Here is a 13,481-nt window from a genome sequence, read left to right on the forward strand (position 1 = left end):
AGAGATTTGTACTTTCTTATTCACATAAGATAGGACTAATCTAAATCTCTCTCAACTAGAAGGTTAGAAAGACACTAAACTTGACCCATCTCTATGCCTTCTAAGAAGGTTAGAATCTCTACCTCAATTGCTAGGTCCATTCCAGCATGTTTAGAGAAAGTTGTTAGTAGTGTAACATAATGATCCATGAGCATTCCTCCAATAGCTTGCTGTCCTGGATTTCCTAATGAATACCCATCAACATTCAACATGGTGTAGCACATTGGAGGAGTTGTCTATTTAGAGTCTTCTCATGTGATCTAGTAGATCTGCATGTTAGGTTCCAATCTAGCAATATAATACTCAAAAGGATGCCTCCAAATGCTGCATTAGTTGATGCCTAAAGGGAAGAGGAGAAATAGATTGAATTCCATAATGCCTCTATGGTTATCCATTTGTCCTAAAAAATCCTTGCATTCCACTCTGGCTAGGGAATCCAAATTATGGCTAGGCAATCCAAATTAATGTGAGACTATTGATACTTCACAGTCATTTTCTTCTAGGAAGACCTCCAAAACCCTTGTGGGAAATTGTTAACATCTCCACTACACTCTTAGGAGGAACCCAATCAATTCCAACAAATCCAAAATCCTATACCATAATGCCAATACTATTGGGCAATGCAAAAAGGGTGATCCACTGATTCTCCACTTTTCTTACACATGACACACCAAGCTATGCTGAGGGATTAGTAAGGGCTGTTCACCATGCCCTTCAGCTATTATGAATCAATCCTATTGTGAACCTTCCCAATAGTAAATAACATGGACATGGGTGAGAATGGGTCACCAGATGGCTGCCTCTAGTAACAATCTTTTTTTGTTTTTTTTTTGTTTTATGGGAATGGTTCAAAACTCAATGTGCCATAGCATTGAACATAGCCTCTACATTTTGACTTGGAAACTTCACAAAATTTCTCACTCCACCTATTTCAATATCTAGGGATAAGAGAAGTTACCTCTAAAAATGTTCTATAGGACATCTTCTTGCTTAGCCAATTGATCCAGTGCCTGGTTTGTTAACCTAAGCTCCCATGGGAAGAAACACTATAGAAAGTTGCATTGGGAATATTTCTTGGAGGAATTTCGCTCTTCTAGGGAAATGGTTATGGAGGTATCCTAGAGAGGGTTCAACTCTTTGGCATCAGGTCATTTTAAGCATTTATGGTTCTCACTCTAATGGTTGGGATGCTAACACTTTAGTCAGATGGTCACATCGCTGTCCTTGGAAGGCTATTGCACAAGTCTTTCAGGGGTTTTCCTTATTTACTCGGTATGTGGTAGGAAACGGGGAAAGAATTCGGTTCTGGGAAGATTTGTGGTGGGGGGACCAACCTTTGGGAATCCAATATCCAAGACTATTTAGAGTAGTCGTGGATAAAAACATTTCTATTTCTTCAGTTCTCGGTCCATCTCGTCCTTTCTCTTGGAATTTGAATTTCCGCCGTAACCTGTCAGATTCAGAGATTGAGGACTTAGAAGGCCTCATGCGGTCTCTTGATGATTTGTATCTTTCTCCTTCGGTCCCAGATGCCAGATTATGGCCATTATCCTCTTCAGGGATTTTTTCAGTCAAATCCTTTTTTCTAGCATTATCTCAATCTTCTGGATCTCCTCAGGTCTTTCCTTTAAAGTTCGTTTGGAATTCTCAAGTTCCTTTCAAAGTGAAGTCCTTTGTTTGGTTACTGGCACACAAGAAGGTGAATACTAATGACATGTTACAAGTGAGAAGACCCTACAAAGCCCTTAGTCCTGATATTTGTATTCTGTGCATGAAGCATGGGGAATCAGCAGATCATTTTTTTCTTCATTGTCCCTTGACGATTGGGTTGTGGCACAGGTTATTTCAGTTAGCTAAGATGGATTAGGTTCCCCCAAGGAGTATATATGACATGATGTTCATCAAATTTAAAGGCTTCGGTAATTCTAAGAGAGGGATTGTTTTGTGGCAAGCTGCGAGCATCACTCTAATTCGGGTTGTGTGGTGGGAAAGAAACGCAAGGATTTTCGAGGATAAAGTTAGGAATTCAGAGTTCCTTTGGGACTCTATTGTTTTCCTTGCTTCCCTTTGGGCTTTTTGTTCCAAGGCATTTAAGGGGACTCCCCTTAATGTGATTCAACTGGATTGGATAGCGGCGTGTACTCCTTAAGGATTGGTCCTTAGTGGGAGTTCGTTTGTTTATGTGTATTTTCCTGTAATTTAGTTGTCTTTGGTGGAAGGATTTCTCATCCTTCTTCTTGTACTTCTTTTTGCTATCAATATATCTTTGCGTCGTTTCCAATAAAAAAAAAAAAAAAAAAATCATATCCCTAAAGTCATTTCATACTCCAAGACATTTAGGAAAGAATCATAATCAAATCTCTTCCACCTGTTAGAGTATCCTTATCTTGTTAGGGGTATGTTTTTTAACTTGGCATCATAATACAAATATTGAAAGGGGAGAGAGTGAAAAATAGAGCATTCTCACTCTCTTCCTTCTCTTCCTTTCTATTCTTATTTCTCCTAAATCCAAACACATTGTTTGTCGAAATCAAATGAATATATGCTATATGTGTAATAATTGAATTTTTTAGCATAAGTAGGAACTTCATAGTCTTGTAGATTTTCATGTTTGGCATAAAAGTTGTAATGGAGAATGATGAATGTTTATGTTCACGCATATATTTAATAAATATAAAGATGCTGAGATTTCAGCAAATGTCCTCTTGATAAATCAAGTAAAAATTATGTCTAAAGTAGTTTTCTGACAATTATCATCTTATTGTAATGAATAATTTTGCAGGGGCTTCCCTGTGTGGCTACGTGATATCCCTGGTATAGAATTTAGAACAGACAATGCACCATTCAAGGTATGATGTGCCTATGAGCATTTATCTTCCTTATTCCATAATATTTCTAGAACAAGTTTGAACTTGATCTTCTTGTTTATTTATCAAATTGCTCACTTCCATTTAAAAGTTTGGAAGGAAGATCAACCTGAATATATATTTGGGCTAATCCAATCGGACTAACACTCTAAATGACATCAAATTATATGGCATTTATAATTTTGTGTTGCAGTTTTGACGTGATTCTGGAAATACCTTTCGTTTTTTCTCCTTTCTTTCCTTTTCGGCCATCTTCTGCTTCTTTATTTCAAATTTCCATTGAAAGTGTTGACAGTGATGTTGTTCAATTTCTTCTGCAAAACTAGATAATGTAACTCAAATCCCTAGTTAAGCAACCCCCACCTTCAATTTTGTTTTTCCATACTGGTATGATCTGCCTGGAATGTCTTTGAATGTGCAATATAACATCATAAAATTTGTGAACACATGGAAATCTTTGACGTATAAATTTAAAACCTATTTGGATGCTAAGATAAGCCTGAAAAATGAGATTACATCACAGGCTTATACACCACACTCATGAGGTTATGTCTAAACTGAAGTTTCTACTGCGTAATTTGATTCCAAAAAATTGGAGGACATAATTTATGTTATAACTTTAAATACATTGATTTCATAATTTTTAAACATTTCTAATATTTTTTTAATGAAAAAGTGACTTCAGGAAAACATAGATTGAAGTGATGTTGCTTTAATTGAATTGGTGTATGGGCGTCTATGTGTTGAAGCAATTCAATTAAAGCACGCCTTAGCAACAATTCCCCCAGTTCAATCCTTTTTGCACCTCTTAATGTTGCATGAGACTATCCATTGGTCTCAAGGTGCTTTTGTGGAAGGTAGGCAAATCCTAGAAGTTGTCCTAGTTGGAAGTGAAGTGGTAGACAAAAAATGCTTTGGAAAATCAGGAGTTCCCTTTATGATAGATTTTGAAAATGCTTATGACCATGTGAATTGAAACGTTTTGGCTCATGCTTTAGAGAAGAAAGGATTTAGTCCAAAGTGGAGGTTGTGGATTTGAGGATGCTTATCTTTTGTAAGTTTTGCCATTCTAGTGAACTGGTGTACCAAAGGTTGAGCTTCAATGTCTAAAGGCCTAAGGCAAGATGACTCTTTCCCCCATTTTCTTTTAATTATTGCTGCAGATGTTTTGAGTAAGATGGTTGTAAGAGCTGAAGATAAAGGGTTTTTACAAGGTTTTTTGGTAGGTAAGTACAAGGCAAGGGTGTCATTGCTTTAGTTTGCAGATGGTACAATTTTTTTCTCAGAAGCTAACCAAGAGGAGTTGCAAAACCTTGAATACATCTTAATGCTTTTTGGACACACATCAGGCTTAAAGAGCAATCTAGAAAAAAGCTCCTTGGCTGGTATTAATGTGTGTGAGGACTCTATTCAACACTTCCTTGTTGTTGGATTGTGCAATCTCTATCTAGCCCCTTACCTATTTAGGTCTCCCTTTAGAAGGAAATCCTAGAGCCCTTCTTTTGGGGTCTTATGTTAGATAGGATCTCTTGTTGTTTGGATGGTTTAAAAAAAGCCTTCTTGCCTATGGATGGTAGAATAACCCTTATGCAGTCTTGTTTATCACTTATCCTCACTTATTTCCTTTTAATGTTTAAGGTCCCAGCTAAAGTGGTTTATAGGATTGAGAAATTACAAATAAACTTCTTTTGGTTAGGGTTTGGGGAAAGGAAAAAGAGACCGGCTAATTGGGTTGGATTGGTTGGTCCCCCCTAGTAGGTTCAGTAAAGTTAAGCTTTGATGGATGTTCCTTAGGTAACCCTAATTGGATGGGCATTGGAGGTGGGATTAAAGATCATTTTGATACAGTGTTGAGAGCTTTCTCTAAGCAGGTGAGTGTGAGGTTTGATATTGAGGTTGAGATTTTGGCATTATTGGAGGGTTTGCTGTAGGTGAAAGCTTTAGGCCTCTCCATCTTAACTATAGAGTGAGATTTTGCTACCGTTATATCTTGGTTCATTAATAAGGAAAGAGGTTCATTGAAGTTTGATAATTCATGTGCAAGATCTTAGATGTTCTTAGTAAGGATGAAAATATTGGTTTCAATAGACATATTGGTAACTCAATTTTATGGATATATGAGGATACGGTGAATATTTTAACACAAAATATTAGTGGGCCAAAAATTGATCAAAATTCATGGAAAACTCTTAGAAATGAAATTAGACGTATAATAGACATTTTAAAGTTGTTTTGTTGAAGAAATTGACATATGTATGATATAATTTATGATATTAAATTTAATTATATCATGTCGGTTAATAAGAAATATGAATTTTGTAAGTGTACATTCATTATTAAGCCACATGAAAGATTTGATTTGATTAAATATCAATAATTTGTACATATTACATTATAATGACCCTTTAATACCAAAATGATGACCGGTGTGGTTCAATGGAATTGGTAGATGAAGGAATCCCATCTTGTTGTTGGAGACAATATTGGTACCAACTTATTGAGTCTTGATAGTAATGATTAAAAATTTGAACATGTCATGCATAGATCTCTTGAGTCTTGCCCATTGCCTTTACATGGATAAGAGACTCGAGGTTCACCCACGTGCTTGGTTCAAATCCTCCTTGCATTTGATATGGAACATGGTATGATATTTGTGTAGAAAGAGAATAACTAGACATACCATAGTTTTCATCGGCTGAACTTGAGCCCATTGCATAATTTTGAGGAGGTTGATCATAACGTATCATATAAGCATGATAAACATTAGCCTCATTTGATGAGTCACTAAATTGAGTCCCCATACTCATAGACTCAAAATTGGTTGAAAATGAGTCCTCGTTAAATGGTGCCATCCTCCATTCTCTTCCTTTGTACAACTTCCCAATAGCTCTTACATTTGGACTAGCTCATCTAGAGCCATGGTCTTTATCTTGTGTGCATGGTGTGAAATCGTCTTCACAAGTGAATAGCCTCATTAGATATCAACTTTGTTGTTGTTGCCTAACATCCCTATTGGATTTGGAAGAGAAATTGAATAATACTTTATTAATTAAATTAGGTTTACATCTAGAACTTAAGTAGACAAAACAATCCCTAAATTTAGCAACTAACCAACCTATTGAATATCATCCGATATTCTCTCTAATTCAAACAAAAAAAATTTGAATTTAAACACACCAGAACTAATCCAAACTGAACAACCTAAAATAATAGGACTTAGTCAAGCCTTATCTTCTGTTTTTATTTTAGATTCAAATTTGTAAAAATGCTATGGCTTCAACACACCCCCTCAAACTGAGGAAGGGATATTGATCATTCCTAGTTTGCTTATAAGAGAATGAAAATGCTGTCTTGGTAGAGCTTTTGTAAGAATGTTTGCAGTTTGAAGCTTAGTAGGTGGGTACTGCAGTAAAAACTCCCCATTCTCAACTTTCTCCATTATGAAATGTTAGTTTATTTCCACATGCTTGGTTTTGTCATTATGAACCGAATTACAGGAGATGTTGATGACTGCTTGATTGTCACAAAACATTTTCATTGGAAACTTGGTTGAAATCTTCAACTTCTGTATCACACGTTTTAGCCATAGTCCTTCACATTCACCAAGTGCAATAGCCTGGAACTTAGCATCCGCACTACTTCAAGCCACTACGGACTGCTTCTTGCTTCTCTAGGTAACCAAATGATCCCATATGTATGTAGAATAGCCTGAGGTGGACCTGCTATCATTCACGGAACTTGCCTAATTTGCGTTAGAACATACTTTGATTCGTCATCTGGTATTCCAAGTGTCATTTTCAGTGGGAGCGTGCATGAATTGACTAACTACACTAACAAGAAAGGCTATGTTTGACCTAGTATGGGATAAATAGATTAACTTCGCAACTAGCCTCTGGTGTTGACCATTGTCAACCGGAGGGATTTCTTCTCCATCACTAAGCTTGCTATTCTGCTCCATAGGTGTGTCTGTTGGTCTACATTTGAGCATACCAGTTCCCTCCAGAAGAAAAAACACATATTTTCGTTGAGAGACTGATATTTCACTTGAAGTTTGAGCCACCTCCATGCCAAGGAAGTACCTAAGAGCTCCTAAGTGTTTGATTTCAAATTCTCGAGAGAGGGTGTTTTTCAGATTTATCATTTTTGCTTCATCATCACCTGTAAGAATTATGTTGTCCACATAAACGATAAGAATGACTATCTTCATATCTGATGAATGTTTGAATAACATTGTATGATCAGATTGTCCTTGATTGTACCCAGGTTTCTTAACAGATGAAGTAAAACGATCAAACCAGACCCTAGGAAATTGCTTTAGGCCATACAATTTTTTTTTTAACTTGCACACTCAATTCTTATTTTTAGCATCTTTGAATCCTGGTGGAATATCCATACAGACTTCTTTATTGAGATCGCCATCCAGGAATGCATTTTTTACGTCTAACTGATGAAGAGGCCAATCATTGTTGACTGCAATGGAAAGTAGAACTCGAATAGTGTTGAGTTTTGTAATTAAAGCAAATGTTTCCTGATGATCTACTCCATATGTTTGCGTAAATCCTTTAACTATCGATCTTGCCTTGTATCTGTCAATGTTCTCGTCAATTTTATGTTTCACATTGAAAATCTACTTGCATCCGATAGTAGATTTTCCCATAGGCAATTTTGTTAAATTCCGAGGTTCCATTTTTCTCGAGAGCTCTAATCTCCTCGTGCATGGCTGCCTTCCAATTTGGATGTTGTAATTCCTCATGAATGTCCCTGGATATATCAACATTAGAAAGATTAGTAGTAAATGCTCAAAATTGTGGAGATAATTTTTCATAGGAAACAAAATCAGCAATGGGAGGTGTAGTACATGATCTAACCCCTTTCCAAAACGCAATTGTAACATCCAAATCATCTAATACAATCGGATTAGTATCTGTTATTGTGTTACCTAAATTCTGGTCATGAGGATCCAGATTTGGTTCAGTTAACTGGTTGTGAGCTGGGGGCATGGGAGTTTGTATATCCCTGGCAACTTTTCTTCTGGAATAGACCTAAAGCTCTAGGGTTGAAGCTGCTGGAAGATTGGGTGCAGAATCTGATTCAAAGGGAACAGCAGTGGTTCTAGGGCTGGAATTACCTGATGTTACAGGGGCTGTTGAGGTGGTAGATTCGAAAACTGGTGCTGGAAGAGCTATATTGGTTGCTGGATGAGCAATATGGGCTGGAAGAGCAATATCCCAAAATTGATCTTGGTTGGAATTTCCTGAAATCTCCCCTTGAAGCTGAGTTTGAGAAAATAATCTTGATGCTCAGAGAATGTTACATCCATGGAAACAAAAAAACCTTTTTGTGATTGGTGAGTAACATTTATAACCTTTTTGGGTTGAAGAGTATCCCAGGAAACGACATTTGAGGGCTCTTGGATCTAGTTTCATTCTGTTTTAAGCATGAGTGTTGACAAAAATGCTGCAACCAAAAATTTTTGGTGGAAGGGATGACACTAGCTGAATGTTAGGGTAGCAATTTTTTAGGACTTCAATGGGAGTTTGGTATTGTAATACTCTAGTGGGCTTTTGTTTATCAAGTATGATGCAGTGAGAACGACTTCCCCTTAAAAATATTTAGGAACATTTGTCATGAACATAAAGGATTTAGCAACTTCTAACAGATAATGATCTTTTCTTTTTGAAATTCCATTTTGTTGTGGTGTAGCAATGCATGAGCTTTGATGAATGATGCCATGTTCATTAAAATAGGGTCTAAGGATTGAGTTAAAGTATTCAGTACCATTGTCAGTGCGAAAAATTTGGATTTTGGTTTGAAATTGAGTGTTAATCATGACATTAAAATTTTTGAAAATCTCTTTTGCTTTAGATTTTTCTTTTAACAAATACACCCAACATATTCATGTATGATTATAAATAAATGAAATAAAACACTTAGAGCTTGTTATGTTGCTAATCTTAGATGGTCCCCATAACCATGTATGAGCGAAAAAGGATGAGATTTTTGATAAGGTTGTGAAACATAAGAATTTTGACAATTGACAGAATTTACAATGAAATGACTAAGTTTTTATTTCTGAATAATGATGGAAACAACTTTTTCAAATATGGAAAGCTTGGGTGGCCTAACCTAAAGTGCCAAGCTATTATTTCATGATAATTGGAATTTGTAAAAAAGGAAAGAACATTGCAACTTGCATTCTGAGCATCTCCTTCTGAAATTCACAATAATTAGGAACTAATTTAGTAACACAGTTTAGATCTTTGGTGACTTTGCTTATAGAGAGCACGTTATACATAAGCTTGGGAACATGAAGAGTAGAGAGCAATCTAAAGTTATTTGGAGGAATGACAGTCCCTTTACGGGCCACTAGTGAGAAACAACTATCAATTGTGTTAATTTTATAACTCTCAGAACAAGGCTGATAATAGTCAAAGAGAGTTATTTCATTGATCATGTGATCGGCTGCATCGGAGTAAAAAATCCAAGGGTTTGACTTTGAAAAAACATTCAAAGCTTTGGAACATACACCTTTTTGGGGAATGGAACTTGATCCTATAGTGGAGGTACTCGAAGGATCACATATGAGGAGTTTCTGAAGTAGCTCCATTTGTTCTCGGTTGAAAGGTGTTTTGTCTGTTAAGTTATTGGATTGTGGTAGTTCATCATTGGTGGCATGATAATCTCAAGGTTTGTTTTCCTGTGTTCTGCTACTTTTCCAATTGTGTGGATTCCCATGAATTTTCCAACAGGTTTCTCGAGTGTGAGCAACTTGATTACAATGATCACACCACAACTTGTTGGATCTCCTTTGTGAATCAAAGTGTTGAGAATTCTGTTCCCCGGTGGCTAAGGCTGATATGTCATTGCTTGGAAAGGATTATGACGAGGTGTGGTCCTTTATCATGACCTTCTTTTGACTCTCTTCTCGTCAGACTTTAGAACATGCCTCTTGAAGTGATGGGAGTGGCTTGGTGCTAAGAACCTTTCCTCAAACTTCATCGAGATTCTTATTGAGTCCGACCAAGAATGTGAAGATCCTTTCTTTTTCCACAATTTTTTTATATTTGATTTTGTTTCCAACGCAATCCTATTCCAGTTCTTGAACACATCCAGTTGTTGCCAATATCGAGAGAGAATGTTGAAGTATTGGGTCACTCTAAGGTCCCTTTGTTGTAATTCTAGAAGTTGGCTTTTGATTTTGGATAACTCTGCCGTATTTTTACTGTTTGAAAACGTCTCCTTGGCTACATCCTAGATTTCTTTTGCTGTCTTGTAGAATAGGAACGTCTGACCTACGTTTGTCCCCATGGAATTAGTAAGCCAAGACAATCATATTGTTGTCGAAAAAGCAGGTTTTGTGAGATGCATTGTTTTTCGTTAGGATTGTCTTCAGGCTTGTGATGTAATCGTCTTTGCCTATGACACATCACTACGAATTAAAACCATTAGAGATAATTCTTGCCATTTAATTTGTGGATAATAATGTAGTAAACGAAATTCTTAGAATCGCCATTATCTTTAGAATTGACAAGAGAATAATCGAAGGTCACCTCCGAAGAGCTAGGTGGATGTTCGCCAATCATTGCGGTTTTCACCATGTTTAACTTTACTGGTTTAGATCGTGGGCTTTGATACCATATTGGATTTGGAAGAGAAATTGGATAATACTTTATTAATTAAATTAGGTTTACATCCAAAACTTAAATATTCAAAACAAACCCTGAATTTAGCAACCAACCAACCTACTGAATATCATTCGATATTCTCTCTAATTCAAACAAAAAAAATTCAAATTTAAACACACTAGGACTAATCCAAACTAAACAAACTAGAATAGTTGGACTAAGTCAAACCTTGTCTTTTGTTTTTATTTTAAATTCAAAACTCCTAAAAATCCTATGGCTTTAATAGTCCCCTTCATCATTTCCCATATTATCATCACCTTCATCATTAGTTTCACTTCTTGGAGCATCATAACCAGAAGTAAAAGTACTAACAACACTAGGTCTGTTACTTTGTCCAACACTTTTGGAGTCAACCGAATATTGTGAATTTAATGTTGCCTGAAATGAATCCTCAGTGTCTTTGCTAAAACTCTCATTATGAACTTCTTCAGATAACACTTGTTCAACATCAACACCAAATTCTCGATCATGAGTGACAATTCGAGGATCGAGATTTATAAAGTCATCATCTGAGTATAGAGGCTTGATCCATTGAAACAATTGATTATCCTCTTCTTCACCCATCTCCGCTAAAATGTCAAAGAGAGTAAGGTAATTTTTTTCAACAACTTTATTATTTTCTACCTTCATATCACTTAGCTTTAGTTTCATGTTATAATAAAAAAAAAACTAATTGTTGTAGTTAGGGGTAAGCCAGATGATTTCGTTGCTTATGTGGATGAGAGCGAATGTGCTCTAGTTTTTCTTATAGGTAGAAAATGATGCAGTTTGTGATAGAACTTTGATGACCAACTTTCTCAATGTAGGCGTATGATTTCCATCCATGAACCATCATTCAGTTGCGATCAAATTTATATTTTTTTTTTTGATAGATAAAGAGAATAATATTAAACAGAAAGAGGAAACACCAAACTAGTGCCCTCAAGGTATACAGGGAGTATACAAAAGTAGCCCACAAACTCGAAACCAAGGGAGGAGGAAATAAACAACAACCCCTACCCTTACTTGGAGCCTAGCCACTCAAAAAAACTAACAAGAGAAGAAGGGCTCAAAACTATAAACACCCTAACCAAAGCCCAAAGATTACATATAAAATAATATTTTAGCCTTTGGAGTGAAAACACCTCATTCCCAAAAGCCAACAAATTTCTTTCCTTCTAGACTAACCAAAAAATACATAAGGGGGGCCATTTGCCACGCCTTTTTACAGGTTTTCCCCACAAATGCTCTATGCCACCTAAGGAGAGTTTCCTTAATTGAACCAGAGAGAACCCAAGCCACACCAAAAAGGGAGAAAAGAAGATTCCACATATTCCACAATGCTCGCATCTTAACACAATGAAGTAAAAGGTGATCCACCGTTTCTACTTTAGAAAGGCAAAGAAAACACCTATTTGCCAAAGAGTACCCCCTCCTCTGTAGTTGCTCTAAAGTTAAGATTTTGCCCCAGGAGGCCTCCCAAGCAAAGAAAGCTACCTTAGGGGGTACATTTGCCCTCCAAATACTACCATAAGGGAACAAAGAAGAACCTCCGGGCTCCAGAATAGAATAAAGCGACTTGACTGAGAAAGCTCTACTTCTTGATGCTGTCCATACCACTTTATCCTCTTCCTCCCTTTGCACCCTAAAGGCTTGGATTTTTAGCATAAAACGCTCCACCATGTCAATCTCCCAATCATTAAACGCCCTTGAGAAAAGAGGGGTCCAACCACCCTCTACACCATCTGGGTTCCACACATCCGATACCCAGGGAGATGGCGAACAAAGAAGGGAAAGACTCGCAAAGATGCTCATCCCCACACCACTTGTCCTGCCAGAATCTCACTCTCCTACCACTACCCACGCGGTAGGCTAAATTGCTATACATACCCAACCACTCCTTTCTAATAGCTTTCCAGAGTCCTACACCATGCCTCCCACTTACGGCCCGAGTACACCATCCCCCCCCTCCTTTACACCATATTTGTGACTGATCACTTGCTTCCACAAAGCCTCACTTTGAATGGCAAAGCGCCAATTCCACTTACTCAAGAGAGCTTTATTCATCAAAGCTAAATTTGTCACACCCAACCCATCTTTCTTTCTTTCCAAACAAACCAAGTTCCATCTAACAAGATGTGGCCTCTGCTCCAGAGCTCCTCCATCCCACAAAAAATCCCTCTGAATCTTCTCCAACCTCAGCCTTACTTTTCTGGGCAAATAAAAGAGCAACATGAAGTAAACAGGCATGCTAGAAAGAATGCTCCGGATAAGGGTGAGTCTTCCTCCTTTTGATATATACTGTCTCTTCCACATAGCAAACCTTTTCTGAAACCTCTCTTTAACTCCATCCCATACCACCTCTAATTTGAAGGGTGCCCCCAAAGGCAGACCCAGATAACAGGACGGCAGACCACCCACTTTACAGCCCAATTCCAATGCCAAATCCTCTATATCATGCACCCTCCCCACCGGGATATTCTCACTCTTCTCCAAGTTAACCCTCAACCCTGAGCAAGCCTCAAACCACATGAGAAGCCAGCTTAGATGCGTCAAATGATCCTGAGACTCCTCACAAAACACCAAGGTGTCATCCGCAAATAGCAAGTGAGATATTAGAATCCCCTCACCTCCCCGACCTCTTACCCTCCACCCTGATAGAAAGCCCCTACTAATAGCCCTTCTCAATAAGCAACTAAATCCCTCCATAAAGATCACAAACAGATAAGGGGAGATGAGGTCTCCTTGTCTCAAACCCCTTGAACTTTGGAAAAAACCGGAGGGAGAGCCATTTATAAGAACAGAAAATCTCACAGTAGAGATACACCACTCTATCCACTTAATCCATCTTTCCCCAAAGCCCATTTTTTTAAGCACTGCCAACAACTGTCAGCTGACATGATCATAGACC

General features: G+C 37.5%; 1 protein-coding gene across 2 annotated transcripts in view; it reads left to right on the forward strand.

Moving 5' to 3' along the window:
• LOC117913849 (beta-galactosidase 9) overlaps window positions 1-13,481 on the forward strand; it is a 153,201-nt gene that overhangs the window by 37,978 nt on the left and 101,742 nt on the right. The window contains exon 4 of one of the 2 annotated variants that reach the window (XM_034828923.1): window positions 2,822-2,888. In XM_034828923.1, coding sequence (XP_034684814.1) covers window positions 2,822-2,888 — 67 coding nt within the window. Of the gene's footprint in view, window positions 1-2,821; window positions 2,889-11,093; window positions 11,183-13,481 lie in introns of those variants that run through there. The other variant, XM_034828924.1, reaches the window with a different exon arrangement.

This window comes from Vitis riparia, chromosome 5 (genome assembly GCF_004353265.1).
Source record: "Vitis riparia cultivar Riparia Gloire de Montpellier isolate 1030 chromosome 5, EGFV_Vit.rip_1.0, whole genome shotgun sequence".
NCBI classification, from domain to species: Eukaryota; Viridiplantae; Streptophyta; class Magnoliopsida; order Vitales; family Vitaceae; genus Vitis; species Vitis riparia.